We start from the raw sequence: 15,388 nt of genomic DNA, 5'->3' as shown, positions 1-15,388 counted from the left end.
GTGACCTGAGCTGTCCATCATGAACTGGGTGTTATCTAACCCACCAACACATAAAGTTGGGCGTGCATAGAGCGCTCCATCATCGATTGGAAGTGGTATATACAAGACAGTGCTTACATAGGCCCTGAAGGCTCAAGTAATTACATGAGGAAGTGGTCCAGATGCCTACGGCCCCCATTCCTGTTGCATTATCTTCTCTCTCTAGCCTGCATCTATGGCCTCATGGGGGAGTTTCCTAAGATCACTTGATTGAGAAAAAAAAAAAAAAAAAAAAAAAAACCTTTGGCCTGGTGTGCGTATGGTTCTGTGCAACATGCAGGCATCACCTGAAAGTGGACATCTGCAGCACCACAGCCCCTTTCTGCCATATCCCTGAAGGACATGGTGAAGGGAAATCCTCCCAGTGGAGAGAACTTTGAGCAGTGTAGCTGGTTGTTCATTTTACTTGGAAGAAGAAATGACCAGAGGTATGAGTGCATACCAATTCATGGTCTTTGGCCAATTGTTTATCTGGATGGTCAGAAACTTGGAAGAAACATGATTGGACCATGAGGAAATCTAGGGAAGAGGTATGATAGACCTCTCTATCAAAAGATGTGAAGATATTTGTTTTCTGTGGAAATGATCACCAAAGGGGGACCTCAGCAGAGGAAGATTTTAATAATCAAGTGTATAAGATAACCTATTCTCTGGGTACCAGTCAGCCTCTTTCCACAGCCACTCCTATCAAAGTGGCCATGGTAGCAGGGATGAGGCTCAACAATAATCAATAAGCTTCCAAAACAGAAAGTACCAGGCATAGAATTCACTGGTGCATGCTGCCAAACATTTAAGGAAGAAATTATACCAATTATTTACAATCTATTTCAGAGGACAGAAGCAGAGGGAATAGTTCCTAACTCATTCTATGAGGCCAGCAGTGTCCCAATATCAAAACCAGATAAATACGTTATAAGAAATAAAAATTATAGACCAAAATCTCTCATGAACATAGATGCAGAAATTTTCAACAAAATATTAGCAAATTGAATCCAAAAAAGTATAAAAATAATTATACACCATGACCAAGTGGGATTTTCCCTGGTATGCAAAGCTGGTTCAGTGTTTGGAAATCAATTAATGTAAGTCTTCACATCAACAGACTAAAAAAGAAAAATTACATGATCATATCAATAGGTGCAGAAAAAGCATTTGACAAAATCCAACTTTCATTCATGATAAAAACTTTCAGTAAACTAGGAATAGGGAGAACTTTCTCAACTTGATAAAGAATATGTCCAAAAAGTCTACAGCTAACATACACTTAATGGTGAGAAACTTACAGCTTCCCCACTGAGGTCAGTTACAAGGCAAGGATCATCACTCCTTTTCAACATCGTATTGGAAGTCCTTGCTAATGCAATAAGATAAGAAAAGAAAAGTATACAAGTTGGGAAGAAAGACATAAAACTGTCATCATTTGTGGATGACATGATTGTCTATGTAGAAAATCCAAAAAAATTGACAAAAAAACTCCGGAAACTAAAAAACAATTACAGCAAGGTTTCAGGATACAAGGTTAGTACACGAAAGTCAATTGCTTTCCTATATACTAACAATGAACAAGAGGAAATTAATATTAAAAACACAATACCATTTACATTAACACCCCCAAAAAATGAAATATTTAGGTATAAATCTAATAAAATATGTATAAGATTTATATGAGGAAAACTACAAAACTCTTATGAATGAAATCAAAGAACTAAATAAATGGAAAGACATTCCATGTACATGGATGGGAAGATTCAATATTGTCAAGATGTCAGTTCTTCCCAACTTGATCTATAGATTCAATGCAATCCCAATCAAAATGCCAGAAAGTCATTTTGTAGACATTTATACCGTAATTCTAAAGTTTATATGGAGAGGCAAAAGACCCTGAATAGCCAACACAATATTGAAGAGAAGAACAAAGTTTGAGGACTGACACTACCTGACATTAAAACTTCCTATAAAGCTACAGTAGTCAAGACAGTGTGGTATTGGTGAAAGAAAAGACAAATAGATCAATGGAATAGAATAGATAGCCCAAAAGTAGACCCACATAAATATAGTCAACTGATCTTTACAAAGGAGTAATGGCAATACAATGGAGCAAAGACAGTGTCTTTAACAAATGGTGCTAACAACAAGATATCGATATGCAAAAAAGTGAATCTAGACACAGACCTCACATCATTCACAACAATTAACTCAAAATGGATCATATACCTAAATGTAAAATGCAAAACTATAAAACTCCTAAAAGATAACATGGGAGAAAATCTAGATGACCTTGGGTATGATGATTCCTTTTTAGATACAACACCACAGACACAATGCATGAAAGAAAGGATTGATAAGCTAGGCTTCATTAAAATTAAAAACTTCTGCTCTGTGAAAGACTGTGTGAAGAGAATAAGAAAACAAGCCACAGACTGGGAGAAAATATTCGCAAAAGATGCATCTGGTAAAGGACTATTATCCAAAATACAAAGAACCCTTAAAACTCAACAACAAGAAAACAAGCAACCTGATTAAAAAATGAGCCAGAGATCTTAACAGACACCTCAGCGAAGAAGATATTCAGATGGCAAATAAGCATATTAAAAGATGCTCCACATCATATGTCATTAGGGAAATGCAAATTAAAACAATTAAATACTACTACACACCTCCTAGAATGGCCAGTGTCCAGAACACTGATAACATCAAATGCTGACAAAGATGTAGAGCAAGTGGAACTTTCATACATTGCTGGTGGGAAAGCAACGTGGTAGTTACATTGGAAGACATTTTGGCAGTTTCTTACAAAACTAAACAGACTCTTACCATATGATCCGGCAATAGCTCTCCTTGGTGTTTACCCAAAGGAGTTGAAAACTTATATCTGCATAAAAACCTGCCCATGGATGTTTATAGCAGCTTTATTCATGGAATAAAATTGCATATAATGTACGCATACACACATTGAGCGCATATAAAAACTAATGAAATCTGAATAAGGCCTGTAGTTTAGCTAACAGTATTATGATTTGATACTGTACTATAGTGATGTAACATGTTACCACACCACTGGGGGAAGCTGGCTGAAGGGGGCACAGGATTGTATACAATTTTTCAACTTTCTATGATAGAATTATTTTTAAAATGAAAAATTTTTTAAAATGAATGAGTAGATCTTTCCACTGATGTGGAAAGAGCACCAGGACATATTTTTATGGGAAAACAAGTCTCAAAATTAAATGTATAATATGATCCAATTTATGTCTTAAAAGATCTGTGAATGCATCTGTGTATACATATATATATATATATATATATATATATATATATATATATATACACACACACATACATATGGAAGAAAAGATCTGGGATTATACGCTCTGAACATGTTGATCCTGCTTATCTCCAGAAGCAATATTCAAAATATTTAATAGCTCCATGATGTGAGCAACAACCAATCAGAATGACTACTTTAAGACTAGACACGAGATTGGGTGAGAGTGTGAAACTGGACACTCACTTTCTCCTGTTTGAAATTTTTACAATAAACGTGCAATTGCTTTAGTATTTTAACTCAATAAAAATAAACTTTAAATATATACACACTGTAAAAGGAATTAAAGTGAGTCTCTGACAACTGTATATTTGGAACTACTATGATAGTTATGTAAATTATATGTAGATATCAATTGCGTGCCAACATGGTACATGGTTGAAAAGTCCCATAGATATATGTTAGAAAGTAAAGTGGAGAACAGAAATCTTCAGTATTCCCACAGGATTACCTAATTCTTTTTTCTTGGGAAGAAGGATAAAAAGAGGCTTCCCCAGGTCCTGGCCCTTCAGTCAACATCGTTGTTTGATTATAGAAACAGACTGAAAAAAACGTTGAAGTGGAGAGTATATTATGCCTAACATGTGCATTCACTACTCCTGACACCATTCCCACTAGTGGACACTATTCTGAATAATAATAAGTGTCAAAAGTCAAGGAACATAAGTGCTGGTGAAGATGTGGTGCCACAGGAACGTTTCTGGTAGGAATGCAAAATGAAGTACCACTTTGGAAGACAGTTTGACAGTTTCTTATAAAGCTAAATATAGACCTATCAGAAAACCCAGCAATCATGCTTCTAGGTATTTACCCAACTGATTTGAAAAGTTATGTTCACATAAAAACCTGCACGTGAATGTTTATAGCAGCTTTATTCATAATTCCCTCAAATTGGAAGAAACTAAGATTTCCATCAAGAGGTGTGGATGCACAAACTTTGGTATATCCATACTATAAAATAATATTTTGCAATTAAAAGGAGCAAGCTAATAATCCATGGATGAATCTTAACTCTTATTGCTAAGTGAAAGAAGCCAATCTGAGAAGACTATGTACTGTGATTCCATTAATACGACATTCTGGAAAAGGCAAAACTACAGAAACAGAAAACGGATCAGTGGTTTTTAGGGAGTTGTGGAGGGGAGTGGGTTGACTAGATGAAGTACAGGAGACTTTTTAGGGCTATGAACCTATTCTGAATGGTACTGTCGTTGTGGGTATGTGTCACTGTCCCATTTGTCGAAACTCAGCACAAAGGGCGAAACTTAATATATATAACTTAAAAAAAAAAATTGACCAGAGGGTCTGAACAGACATTTTTCCAAAGACACACAGATAGCCAACAGGTCATGAAAAGATGCTCAACGTTACTAATCATCAGGGAAATGCAAATCAAAACCACAATGAGATATCCTCTCACACCTGCTACAGTGGCTATTACAAAAAAGACAAGAAATAACAATTGTTTGAAAGGATGTGTAGAAAAGGGAGCCATTGTCCACTGTTGATGGAACTGTAAATTGGTACAGCCACTGTGGCTGTATGGAGGTTCCTCAAAAAATTAAAACCATAGCTACCATATGATCCAGCAATTCCACTTCTGGGTATTTATCTGAAAAAAAATGAAAACACTAATTTGAAAGGATATCTGCACCCCCATATTTATTGCAGCATTATTTACAATAGCCAAAACATGGAAACAACATAAATGTCCATCAATGGGTGAATGGATAAAGAAAATAGGCTATATATGTACAATGGAATATTATTCAGCTATAAAAAAGAATGAAATCTTGCCATTTGCAACAACATGAATGGACCTTGAGGGCAGTATGCTAGGTGAAATAAGTCAGATAGAAAAAGATAAATACTGTATGATCTCACTTATATGTGGAACCTAAAAAAACCCAGAAAACCAAAACAATAACAAAAAAACTGAGCTCATGGATATAGAGAACAGATTGGTGGTTGCCTGAGGCAGGGGGTGGGTGAAATGGGTGAAGGGGGTCATAAGGTACAAATATCCAGTTATAATATGAATAAGTTATGCAGATGTAATTTATAGCATGGTGACTATAGTTAATAATACCTATTGCATATTTGAAAGTAAGAGAATGGATCTTGAAAGATCTCATCACAAGAAAAAAAATTTTTTAATCTGTGTATGGTGACAAATGTTAACTGGACTTGTGGTGATCATTTGCAATATATACAAATATCGAATCATTACAACATCTGAAATTAATATAATGTTATGTCAATTATACCTCAAAAAATATTAACTGGGAGGGTGAGGGGATCCCAGGATGGAAGGCAGACTGTACCAAATAATCTAACTGTATTATAAATGTAGAACAAAACCTCCCAGAAGGGCATACAGAAAAAGAGGTAGTGATTTAAGTAACTGCTATAGACTGAATGTTTATGTCCCCCCAAAATTCGTATGTTGAAATCCTAACCCCCAATATGGAGGTATTAGGAGATGGGGCCTTTGGGAGGTGATTAGGCCATGAGGATGGAGCCCTCGTGAATGGGATTAGTAACCTTATAAACAAGACCTCAGAGAATTCCCTCACCCCTTCTGCCATGTGAGATTATAGGGAGAAGATGACATTTATGAACCAGGAAGCGAGTCCTCACCAGATATCAAATGTACTGGTGCCTTGATCTTGGACTTCCCAGCCTCCAGAACTGTGAGAAATAAACTTCTGTTGTTTACAAGCCACCCAGTATATGGTATTTTTGTTAGAGCAGCCCAAACAGACTAAGACAGTAACTTTGGAAATTACTGGAAACTATAAGACAAAAGACAAAAGGAACCGTACATAAGCACTGTACTCTGGCTGATAAATCTGTTTCTCATGAGGGTATGCGTTAAATCTGAAACTGCTGTATATGTATGCTGGGATGGAACAAATAAGTCAATGAATTGTAGATTATGGGAGCCAGGCTTTTCACTTTTGGAGTGAGAGGTTACAGATAAGTAGAGGATAAGGCTAGAATAAACCATATGGTTTAGAGTTGTACATATCAACATAAGTTTAGCATAAAATAAATACGGATTGATATATGGAAATAATTACAGATATGTATGCATACATGAGTTGGCATATATATATATATATACATGTATATATATATATATATGTATATTTCTTAGCTCTGTTTTCTCAGAGGACCTGGAAGCAGTGACGCACCAGCAGCATGAAGTGCAACCAGCACTCAAATCTTGGTTTCTATATACCATTCTCCTATAAAAAGAACCAGGATCCTTGAAGAAATGGCTAATTCTAGAACTAGGGCGGGGAATATAAGATGAGCCTGGAGTATCACGTAGTGCCAGAAAGTAAGAGAGTACTCAAAAACAAAAACAAGAAAAAAATCAAAAACAAAGTGAAGTGCTCAAAAAATCCCAAAATACAAAATGTCAAAGGGACTGAAAGAACTCCCGATGACCAAAGCTAGAACAATTTGAACAATACAAAATAAATAATTTATATTAGATTATAATCCAAAGTATAAAATAAATACCCATGAGTCTATGTTGATATAAATAAATGTTTGAACAAATAAATAAATGGGGGAGAAAAGACAAATCTCCCATATGGAGCCAGCCCGCTGGCATAGTGGTTAAGTTCATGCACACTCCTTCAGCAGCCTGGGGCTTGCAGGTTCGGATCCCAGGTGCTGACCTATGCACCACTTATCAAGCCATGCTGTTGCGGGTGTCCTGCATATAAAGTAGAGGAAGATGGGCATGGATGTTAGCCCAGGGCTAATCTTCCTCACACACAAAAAAGTATTCCAAATAGTTTATGTAGATACTACCACCCCTAGTGGGTGGAGAATAACTCCTCCACCTGGAGTGAGATGACTTGTTTCCAAAGAGTACAGTACGCAAAAGTGGAGAAATTAAAAAGTAACTTTACAGTGGAAAAAAACTGGCAAACACTGCTTAAGCAAGATGATCAATCAGAAGGGGATACAGTTACTTTCTTTAAAATATTCTCATATTAATCTCTTTCCTTCTCATCCTAATGTTATTCTATTTCCTGTCTTCATTGCCTTACCTAGGTTATAGATACTGTAGTCAATCTAACATGTCCATCATTGTCAAATTAATCTTCAAATATTACTTCTTTTTTCATGTAATTTCTCTATTGTAAATCTTTGCATTATCTCTCATTATTCTTGTATTGGTTTCCTATTGCTGCTGTAACAAATTACCACAAACTTGATGGCTTAAAACAATACACATTTATTCTCTTACAATTATGGAGGGCAGAAGTCTGAAATCAGTTTTACTGGGCCTAAATCAATGTGTCGGGAGGGTTGTGCTCCCTCCACAGCTCTAGGAAGAATCATTTTTCTTGCCTTTTCTAGCTTCTGGAGCTGCATTCTTTGCATTCCTTGGTGGCCCCTTCTTCCATCTTCAAAGGCAAGATTATAATATCCTGCCTCAGTACGTTACATTGCCTTCTGCTGCTGCTGTAGTTAAATCTCCCTATGTCTCCTCTTATAGGGACATTTATGACTGTATTTAGGACCAACCCATATAATCCACATCTCAAGATCCTTAATCACGTCTGTGAAGTCTCTTTCGACATGTATAGTAACATTCACCAGTTCTAGGGATTAGGACCTGGACATCTTTGGGAGTCATGATTCAGCCTACCACAATCCTATAGGAAAAAAACATACAAATTATTTATGCTGACACTCAAAGTATCTAGTACTCATCTGTCTACAACCACATTTCCACCTACTCTTATTCATGTGTTTCTTCTCATTCCTAGTACCCTTTTCTTCTTTTATTCAAAGCTTAGCTATTTTAATGGATCATCCATCAAGTTCAAGATTCCAGTTCTTTTACAGATGATTGCTGATCACTTCAGACAACAGAAATATGTTCCTCTCTCAAGACATTATATTATTGTCCTGTATTCAATACCTTGTATACTGAGGGTACAGTTATTTATGCCTTTTCCCCACAGTAGTTGGTACAATGCCTTAATATGGAAGCTTCTCAATTGCTTGCCTGTAAATATCTTCTACCCAATAACCACTTTGTTGTTACTCTGCCCCCATAATAGGTCATCTCATTGCAATCTCACTATATTTCTCTCCACTAGGTTCAAATGCCTATTTAACCAGTCTAGGCCTACATGAACGTGTCTTTCAACTTTTATAATTTACGGACAGGTGACTGTCTGACATGACTCCTAAATTTACAAAATAAAAAAAATAAGTATGAACAGATTTTTGAACTGTGATGAAAACAATATCAATGATGTTCATAGCCTGTATCATATTGCCTGGTAATTAGGCACAAAAGGAAGCAGTTCATAAAAATGGCTACAGTGAATATGATTTTTATAAAGACAGCTGAGCAATCCCAGAGCTTTCTAAAGGAAGGTAAGGGGGAATTTAGCAGACTAGGGAGCTGCTCAGAGGCACTCCTCTGAAAAGGCCTGATGTGTACCCAGGGTGAGTTTGGCAATTCACTCTGTGCTTGTCCTTTTCCACCTGGGCAACTCAGGACCATGTGTTCCACGAGCCCTGGATAAACAGGTTGCCCCACAAGGGCTGAAACCAGAGAAGACTGAATACAGGCCTTTGGGTAAAAGTCTTATGGGTAGGCTGGCTCCAGAAATCTGTCCAACTTGTCACCCTATGCCTGAAGTGTGAGTCTGAATGTAAGACATACAAAGACGAACACATAAAGTCAAGTGGTGGAAAGCCTGGAAGGAAAATAGAAAGCAGAAGCCATGTAGGGCACAAAAGGGAGATGTGTGTTGAGGTCACAATCTGGTCAGGAGAAGAAAACATGGAAGTTGGATGAGGAATGGATAGAAAAGGATGGAAGGGGAAAGGTGTCAGAAATGGAGAAGTAAGAGTGGTTACTCTTTGTGTGGTCATGTTTCAAAAGCCCATCCTCCCAACTTGCTCCTCATCCCCCCCGGCCAACTCCTCCTCTAACAGGCCCTGCCTCTTGTGCCCAGGAGAGCTCTCAGAGGGGCATTTAATGTGACAGATCCAAGAGCTCAGCATGCATTCCTTATGGGAGAACATGCAGTTCTTGAAAAAGCCTGAGCTGAAGAGAACAAGCAGAGCACACACAGGCAACATAGCCTGCAGCTCACACATGCCCAGGGCTCTGCCAGCTCAGGGGCCCTGCTCTTGGATCCTATGCAATGCAAGCCTGCTCAAGCCCTCTGATGAGATCCTGAACTCAAAGAGCTCTCAGGGCCAGAATTGGCTGAGTTGAGCATCTTACCTAAAGGATGTATAAGAGGAAGGAGGAATGCCATCAGTGAAGTAAAGAAACCAAATGTGCAGAGGGTCTGAAAATTAGAATGGGGCTTAATTCAAATTGCTCTCCAGAGAGACAGCAAATGTACCAATTTGGTTTTCCAGGAGGAGGGAATGCATGAGAATGTCCTCTTTCCTGTACCTATGTCAGCACTATGTTATTTTTTTAAATCTTATTTCTGCTGATTGGGCAGGTGAAAAATAATATCACATTGTTTTTATTTATATTACTTTTAGCAGGAAGGAAAAAATTTCCAAATGTTTAATGACTATTTATTTTTTCTTTTGTTAATTTTCTGTTTGTATCCCTTGCTTATTTTTCTATAGGTATGTTCATCTTTATCTTATTAAATTGACAGACCTCTTTATATATTAAAGACATCAACCTTGGTCAGCCATATATATTACAAATGTTTTTCTTCAATTGCGTGCCTAACACACTGCCCTGATCTAATCATAATGAAAATAATAATAATGACAGCTACCATTCAATCCTCAAAACAACCCTGTCAGGTGTAGTTTATTCAGGAGTGTTCTACCATTATCCTTCTGTATGGTTATGGGTAAGTTTGCTTTTTTCTATCAAATAAAGATGAATGGCTAAAAGCATGGCCTGTGGAATCACTATCCTTCTTTGTTCCTGGAGGACCACTTATGTGTGTGACTTTGTACATTACCTAAAGTCTTTGTGCTTCAGTTTCTTCATCATTGAAGTGGGGATAATCATAATCTACCTCACGGAGGTTGTTCCGCGAATAAAGAAAGAATATGTATATTTTAGGCTAGTACCTGGCATATCATAAGAGCTCAATTATTGCTATTAATTATTGTTATTACCTATTAATCATCTTTGTGGTAATTATCAGATGTGATCTTGAAAAAGTTTAACATACTTTATAAACATGAAGGTTTAGGGATTTAAAACAGTCATCTTATCCAAAACCCGTCAGTTCTCTGGTTGCTGGAGTAAAAAGGATGTACTTCGTGTGTGTGACACCTCTTCCAAGTCCTCAGCCACTGTTTTGGGAACATAAGTCCCTCTGACGGTGCCCTTATGTTTGCTGCCTATGTACCCTATGGCTAGGGAGTTTCAGGGTGAAAACTTCACCTTGCTAGTTCTGGGACACTGTGGAGGAAGTGAACGCTCTTCGAGTTAAATTTACTTATTTTGCTGTCCAAAAAAGTTCTGAATACCTAGGCAGCAATTTTTTCCCTAATTGGGACTAGAATTTCCTGTAACTAGAAAGAAAGGTTTTAGTTCATTTAATCTAGTAGTGTTCAAACTTTGGAGCACCTCGGCAAACCTAACACTCTTGTAAAATACCTGCATGCTATAGTCCTATCTCTGACCTATAGAACTCAAATCTCCTGGGTTAGTGTGCAAGGATTTATATTTAATAACAGCTCCTAAAGTTATTACATTTGTTAGGGTAAGGCTAAGCTAATGGAACAAAATCTTAAAGCATAGTGGATTTAAACATGTACATATTTATTTCTCTTTCACATAACAGTCCCAAGATGAGCAGTCCAGGTGGGCAGGTTGGTCTGGGAAGGGAAGTCTGGCTGTGCAGCCTTGTGCCTCTTTGACTTGAGAGCAAGGAGGGTGGTTTGGGGTGGGCAACCTGAAAGCTTCGTCACAGTGGTCCTGAGGTATTCCTAAGGCTGAGAACCCACATCTAATCCAACCTTCACATTGTGTAGATAAGGAAATTGAATCCCAGTGATGTGAAATGACTTTTTGGGGTGGAATGATGAGTCAGTAAAACATGTGAAGATTTACCGATGATGTTGCAAAAGCTCTCTCCTTACTTCAGAACCATCCTGGGCACCTGAGGCCAGGGACTTATTTCACTTCAGAGTTGTTGGTTAAAGAAATTTAGTGCACTGTATGTCGGGAAAATAGAGGGAATGGTTAGAGACAAGAAGGGTACTTCTCCTATGTTAAATAACCCCTCTCAGTATCCCTTTCTCAAACCTCTCTATCACTCCATTCCCAACAACCCTTCTCAACCTGACCCTTCCTTCCGTGGCCCTTTTGATTAGCTCTGTCTCCTTTATCACCTCATTTCATTCCCTCTCAGGTTTCCTGCCAGCTACAGGGATATGACACATATCTACCTCTCAGTTATTTTTCTAACAAGAGACACTTGTTGGGCAGAGACACTTCCAGTCAGATGGAACTTGTGTGATTGAATGGGCTAAGATGATAGAATGAGAAAGAGAAGAGGAAGGGCACCAAGATCAGCCTACCAAAGGAGTGAAGACAAGGACACAGTTCTGTGGACTGTGGAAAGAGAGCAGATTCAAAACAACAGAGCTTGGGCAGGTGCCGGGGGCAGGTGCCGGAGACAGGCTAGGTAAGATGAGAATGGAGGATAGTGGCCTCGAAAGCCAGCTTGAGAAATTTAGGCGTCAAACGACAAGACAAAAGGAGCCCTCTGTGATTTGGGAGCAGAAAAGGGGCATTAGGAAAACTTAGTTTTGAAATCTGAAATCCTCTGCCTATCGTCATTGTGACCTTAGGGTGCACATTATGTCAAAGGGGTGACAGGTTTCAAGGGTAACAAGTGCTAGCACTTAGGAGCCCTGACTCTCTATGGCACCTCCACATTTGACATCTTTCAAACTCCGTAGAATGATGATTAGATAGATCCTGGGAGATCAGGGTACCAAAGACTTGGAACCCAGAGCTCCTGATTCCTTCAGAGAAGCGGAAAGTCTGGTCTTAATTAAGAGTTTTTGGAGGATGCTCCTGGTCTAGAAAGAGATATCTATTCTGGGCCTTTGCTCTTCTCATCTGGTGAAGGAAGAAATCTGTACTAAATTTTGAACCAGGCTGGATTTGCTTTTTCTTACATATTACCAAAAAATGCTCCCAGAGATTGAATAGTTATTGTCTCTGGGGCTGACATGACCATCCCCCAGAGCTGGACTCTACAGTAGAATTCCTCTGTAGGACAGAAGTTACTGAAATTTGAACCAAGTTTGAACCAAGAGGAGACTCATTGGACTGCTCTGCTATGGACAGAGCCCACTCCATGTCTGGTGAATGAGTGTTAGCACCAGCCTCACTGCATGAAACCATACTTGGAATGGAACCTAGTGAGCACGTCTTCCTTCCAGGGATGTAAATTCTCCTCCTACAGAGAAGAGAACTTTGGGTCCAAGGCATTTCCCTCTATCACTTTCTCCTCTGGCTGCCAAGTGCAAGTGGAGTGCTAATTACACACCTATTTGGCCAAGCTTATAGTGATTGTTTATTTAAGCAGCCACTACTCTGACAAAGAAAACCCAGCTAAAAGATACAAAAACATCCGCTCTAACACTGTGTATTGGTTGATTGTCAGAGTTTTGCAGTTTTGATATAATGAGAATTCTACAACCAATGTGGAAAACAAGAAAATTGATATGTAAAGAGTGATGTATAAAAAGTGTTACAGTGATGTAACATTCATCTACATGCATTTATTTAAAATTAGGACATTAGAAAAGAGTGGTCTCAGCATGGAAGAAGGATGTAAGATGAGGAAACAGGAGCACATAGGCACATGTTAATGAACAAGATAACTTCCTGTATTTTATGTACTGTTGAACCATAAAGACTTACAAATAAACAATTGTTAGTGAAAAAAAATTCACTACAACATCAGAAAACAGCAAGATTGAAGACTAGTCATGTCTGGCACTTGGCATAGACTTCTTATTTCCCATGTTTCTACCTCATCTATTTTTCTATGGCTTGCCGTCCTCTCCCACAGCCCCAGGGAATCAAGACTATGCTTGAGTAAAAATTGCAATAAGAGCTTTATTTCTTCCTTCTGTAGCATCCTGTGAAATAGAAAGGAATGAGGATGGAGGAATGGAGATTGCATAGAGCTGGAGCTGTTGACTGAGAGCAGCAGCTAAACCAAAGAATCTTTTTCCTCTGGCATCTTCTGGAGGACAGGAGGATCCCTGGTTGCATGGATGGGTGCTCACATTTGTGTGCATGCATCAATGCACACACTTCTTTGAAGAGAAGCAGTGATAATAATGTCCCGTCTGCTCATTCACTATTTCTCCAAATAGTCTCAGTGGCAGTACAATGTACTTTCAGTTATCTATGTTGGTTTCTGGCCTTCTCTCCTTAGTTCTGTCCAGTTGGGTGGACTCTCCTTCTTGGCTTTATAGCTGAGCTAGGATGGAATTCAGTTTGGTTCAGAGAAAGTCTGTGTGTATGTGTGTGTGTGTGTGTGTGCAGGTGTGTGTGTGTGAGTGTTTAAGTATGAGAGAGAAAGAGAGGAAGTATCTACACTCCAGGATCAGTTATAAATTTTAACTGAATTATCTACAACTTTGGATTTTTCATTCCTCCACTTAGTATAAATAATCAAGAGTTTACTATAGTGCTGACAGGGTAAATGTGGATAATAGAAGGCAATAAACAATAGTGAGAATAAATATGTCCTTCTTTAGATAGACTCCAGTCTCAAAGCCCTGTGGGATTTACAACTTAGAGCCACTAACTAACCAGCTCATCAGAGAATGACCTGTCAGTACCGCCAATATTTTCTTTAATGAGGTAACACTGTGGTATTGACACCTGGGGAATTGTTTGCCTGTAGTGAGCTGACACATAGTCGTCTCCGCTTCTGGGCTCTCAGAGCCGCTTATGCCAGGATTCTGTCCACATTTGCACCTGGGGGCTTTGGGGGCCCTGTGGATCACTTCCATGGAGCCATGGATGAAGTTATTGCTCAACTTGCATGACCCATTAGCTTCTGAAACTTTTCTCCAGACCACCATGTCATTGCAATAGTCTTTGTCATTACCTAGGCCATTTCCCTTGGGAAAGCTATAATGTAATCTTCTGAATATCAGTAAGGAGGAAGACATAATATCCTTGGACATGCTGAGGCTGGTATTTTTATATAACAGAGTCAAGTTCACTAGTACCTCAATAGTCTGTTTTCCTTGGTTGCTTTTTGCCATGTCATATTGCATCTCTTCCTCTGAAAACTCTTCTTTAATTATCTTCATTATGCTTTCTGAAGCTCCTGCAAGAACCAACCCCAGGCTGAATAGCAGTAGAGAGAAGGTCTCCATCTCAGATCTAGGGTAATCTCTTCTGCAATAAAAATTAAAAGGAAAAGATAAAAATAAGGAGAATATTAAGGAGATAGCACTATTTTCCTATGACGGTAATTCCCAGGATTGACCCCTACATGTAAGTTAAGACTCCTACATCTGTTAATGGACATACGACGTATTGAAAAGACAACCAGCTGTGAAGTCTGAAGACTCAGCTTCAAATCCCTGCTTATCTACTAACAAACAATTTACTCCACCTTGTTTAACTAACCTCAGTTTCCCCATGTGAAAAAAGAAGGAAATGTGAGAATTATATAAGATAACGTGTTTAAAGTGCCTTATTTCTCTTCCTGTCTCCTTGTCTATAATCTCACTAGTAGGGTCTGTAATCTCCATAGTGTGTCACAATAATCTCACCCAACACATTCCTCACTGTTGCTGTCTCCTACAGCCTCACACAGCACCTGGCACATGCTAGCCACCTGAAAAAACCACAAGGTGGTTTTCCTCATCTCTTATTTCTTTTCTCACCAATTCTCAGTCATGAGATTTCTGTCTTTACCAGTTTCCTTGGCAAGGTGATCCTGTAGAGAAAGATTCTAGCTTGTTGCAGGATAAGAGGTGAAATTGTATTTGTTTCCT

At 38.5% G+C, this 15,388-nt stretch overlaps 1 protein-coding gene across 1 annotated transcript; it reads right to left on the bottom strand.

Moving 5' to 3' along the window:
- Positions 1-14,161: 14,161 nt before the first annotated feature.
- Positions 14,162-14,788, bottom strand: RNASE11 (ribonuclease A family member 11 (inactive)). The gene has a single exon (XM_004421307.3). The coding sequence runs from the start codon at positions 14,759-14,761 to the stop codon at positions 14,162-14,164; it is 600 nt and encodes a 199-aa protein (XP_004421364.1). The 5' UTR covers positions 14,762-14,788.
- Between the last annotated feature and the right edge of the window lie 600 nt (positions 14,789-15,388).

Source organism: Ceratotherium simum, chromosome 3, assembly GCF_057802395.1.
Source record: "Ceratotherium simum simum isolate JZ-2026a chromosome 3, ASM5780239v1, whole genome shotgun sequence".
NCBI classification, from domain to species: domain Eukaryota; kingdom Metazoa; phylum Chordata; class Mammalia; order Perissodactyla; family Rhinocerotidae; genus Ceratotherium; species Ceratotherium simum.
This window is presented reverse-complemented; position numbering and strand designations above follow the sequence as displayed.

Coding starts and splice junctions, on each gene's coding strand:
- RNASE11 (XM_004421307.3), bottom strand. CDS start 14,761: ATGGAGACCTTCTCTCTACTGCTATTCAGCCTGGGGTTGGTTCTTGCA.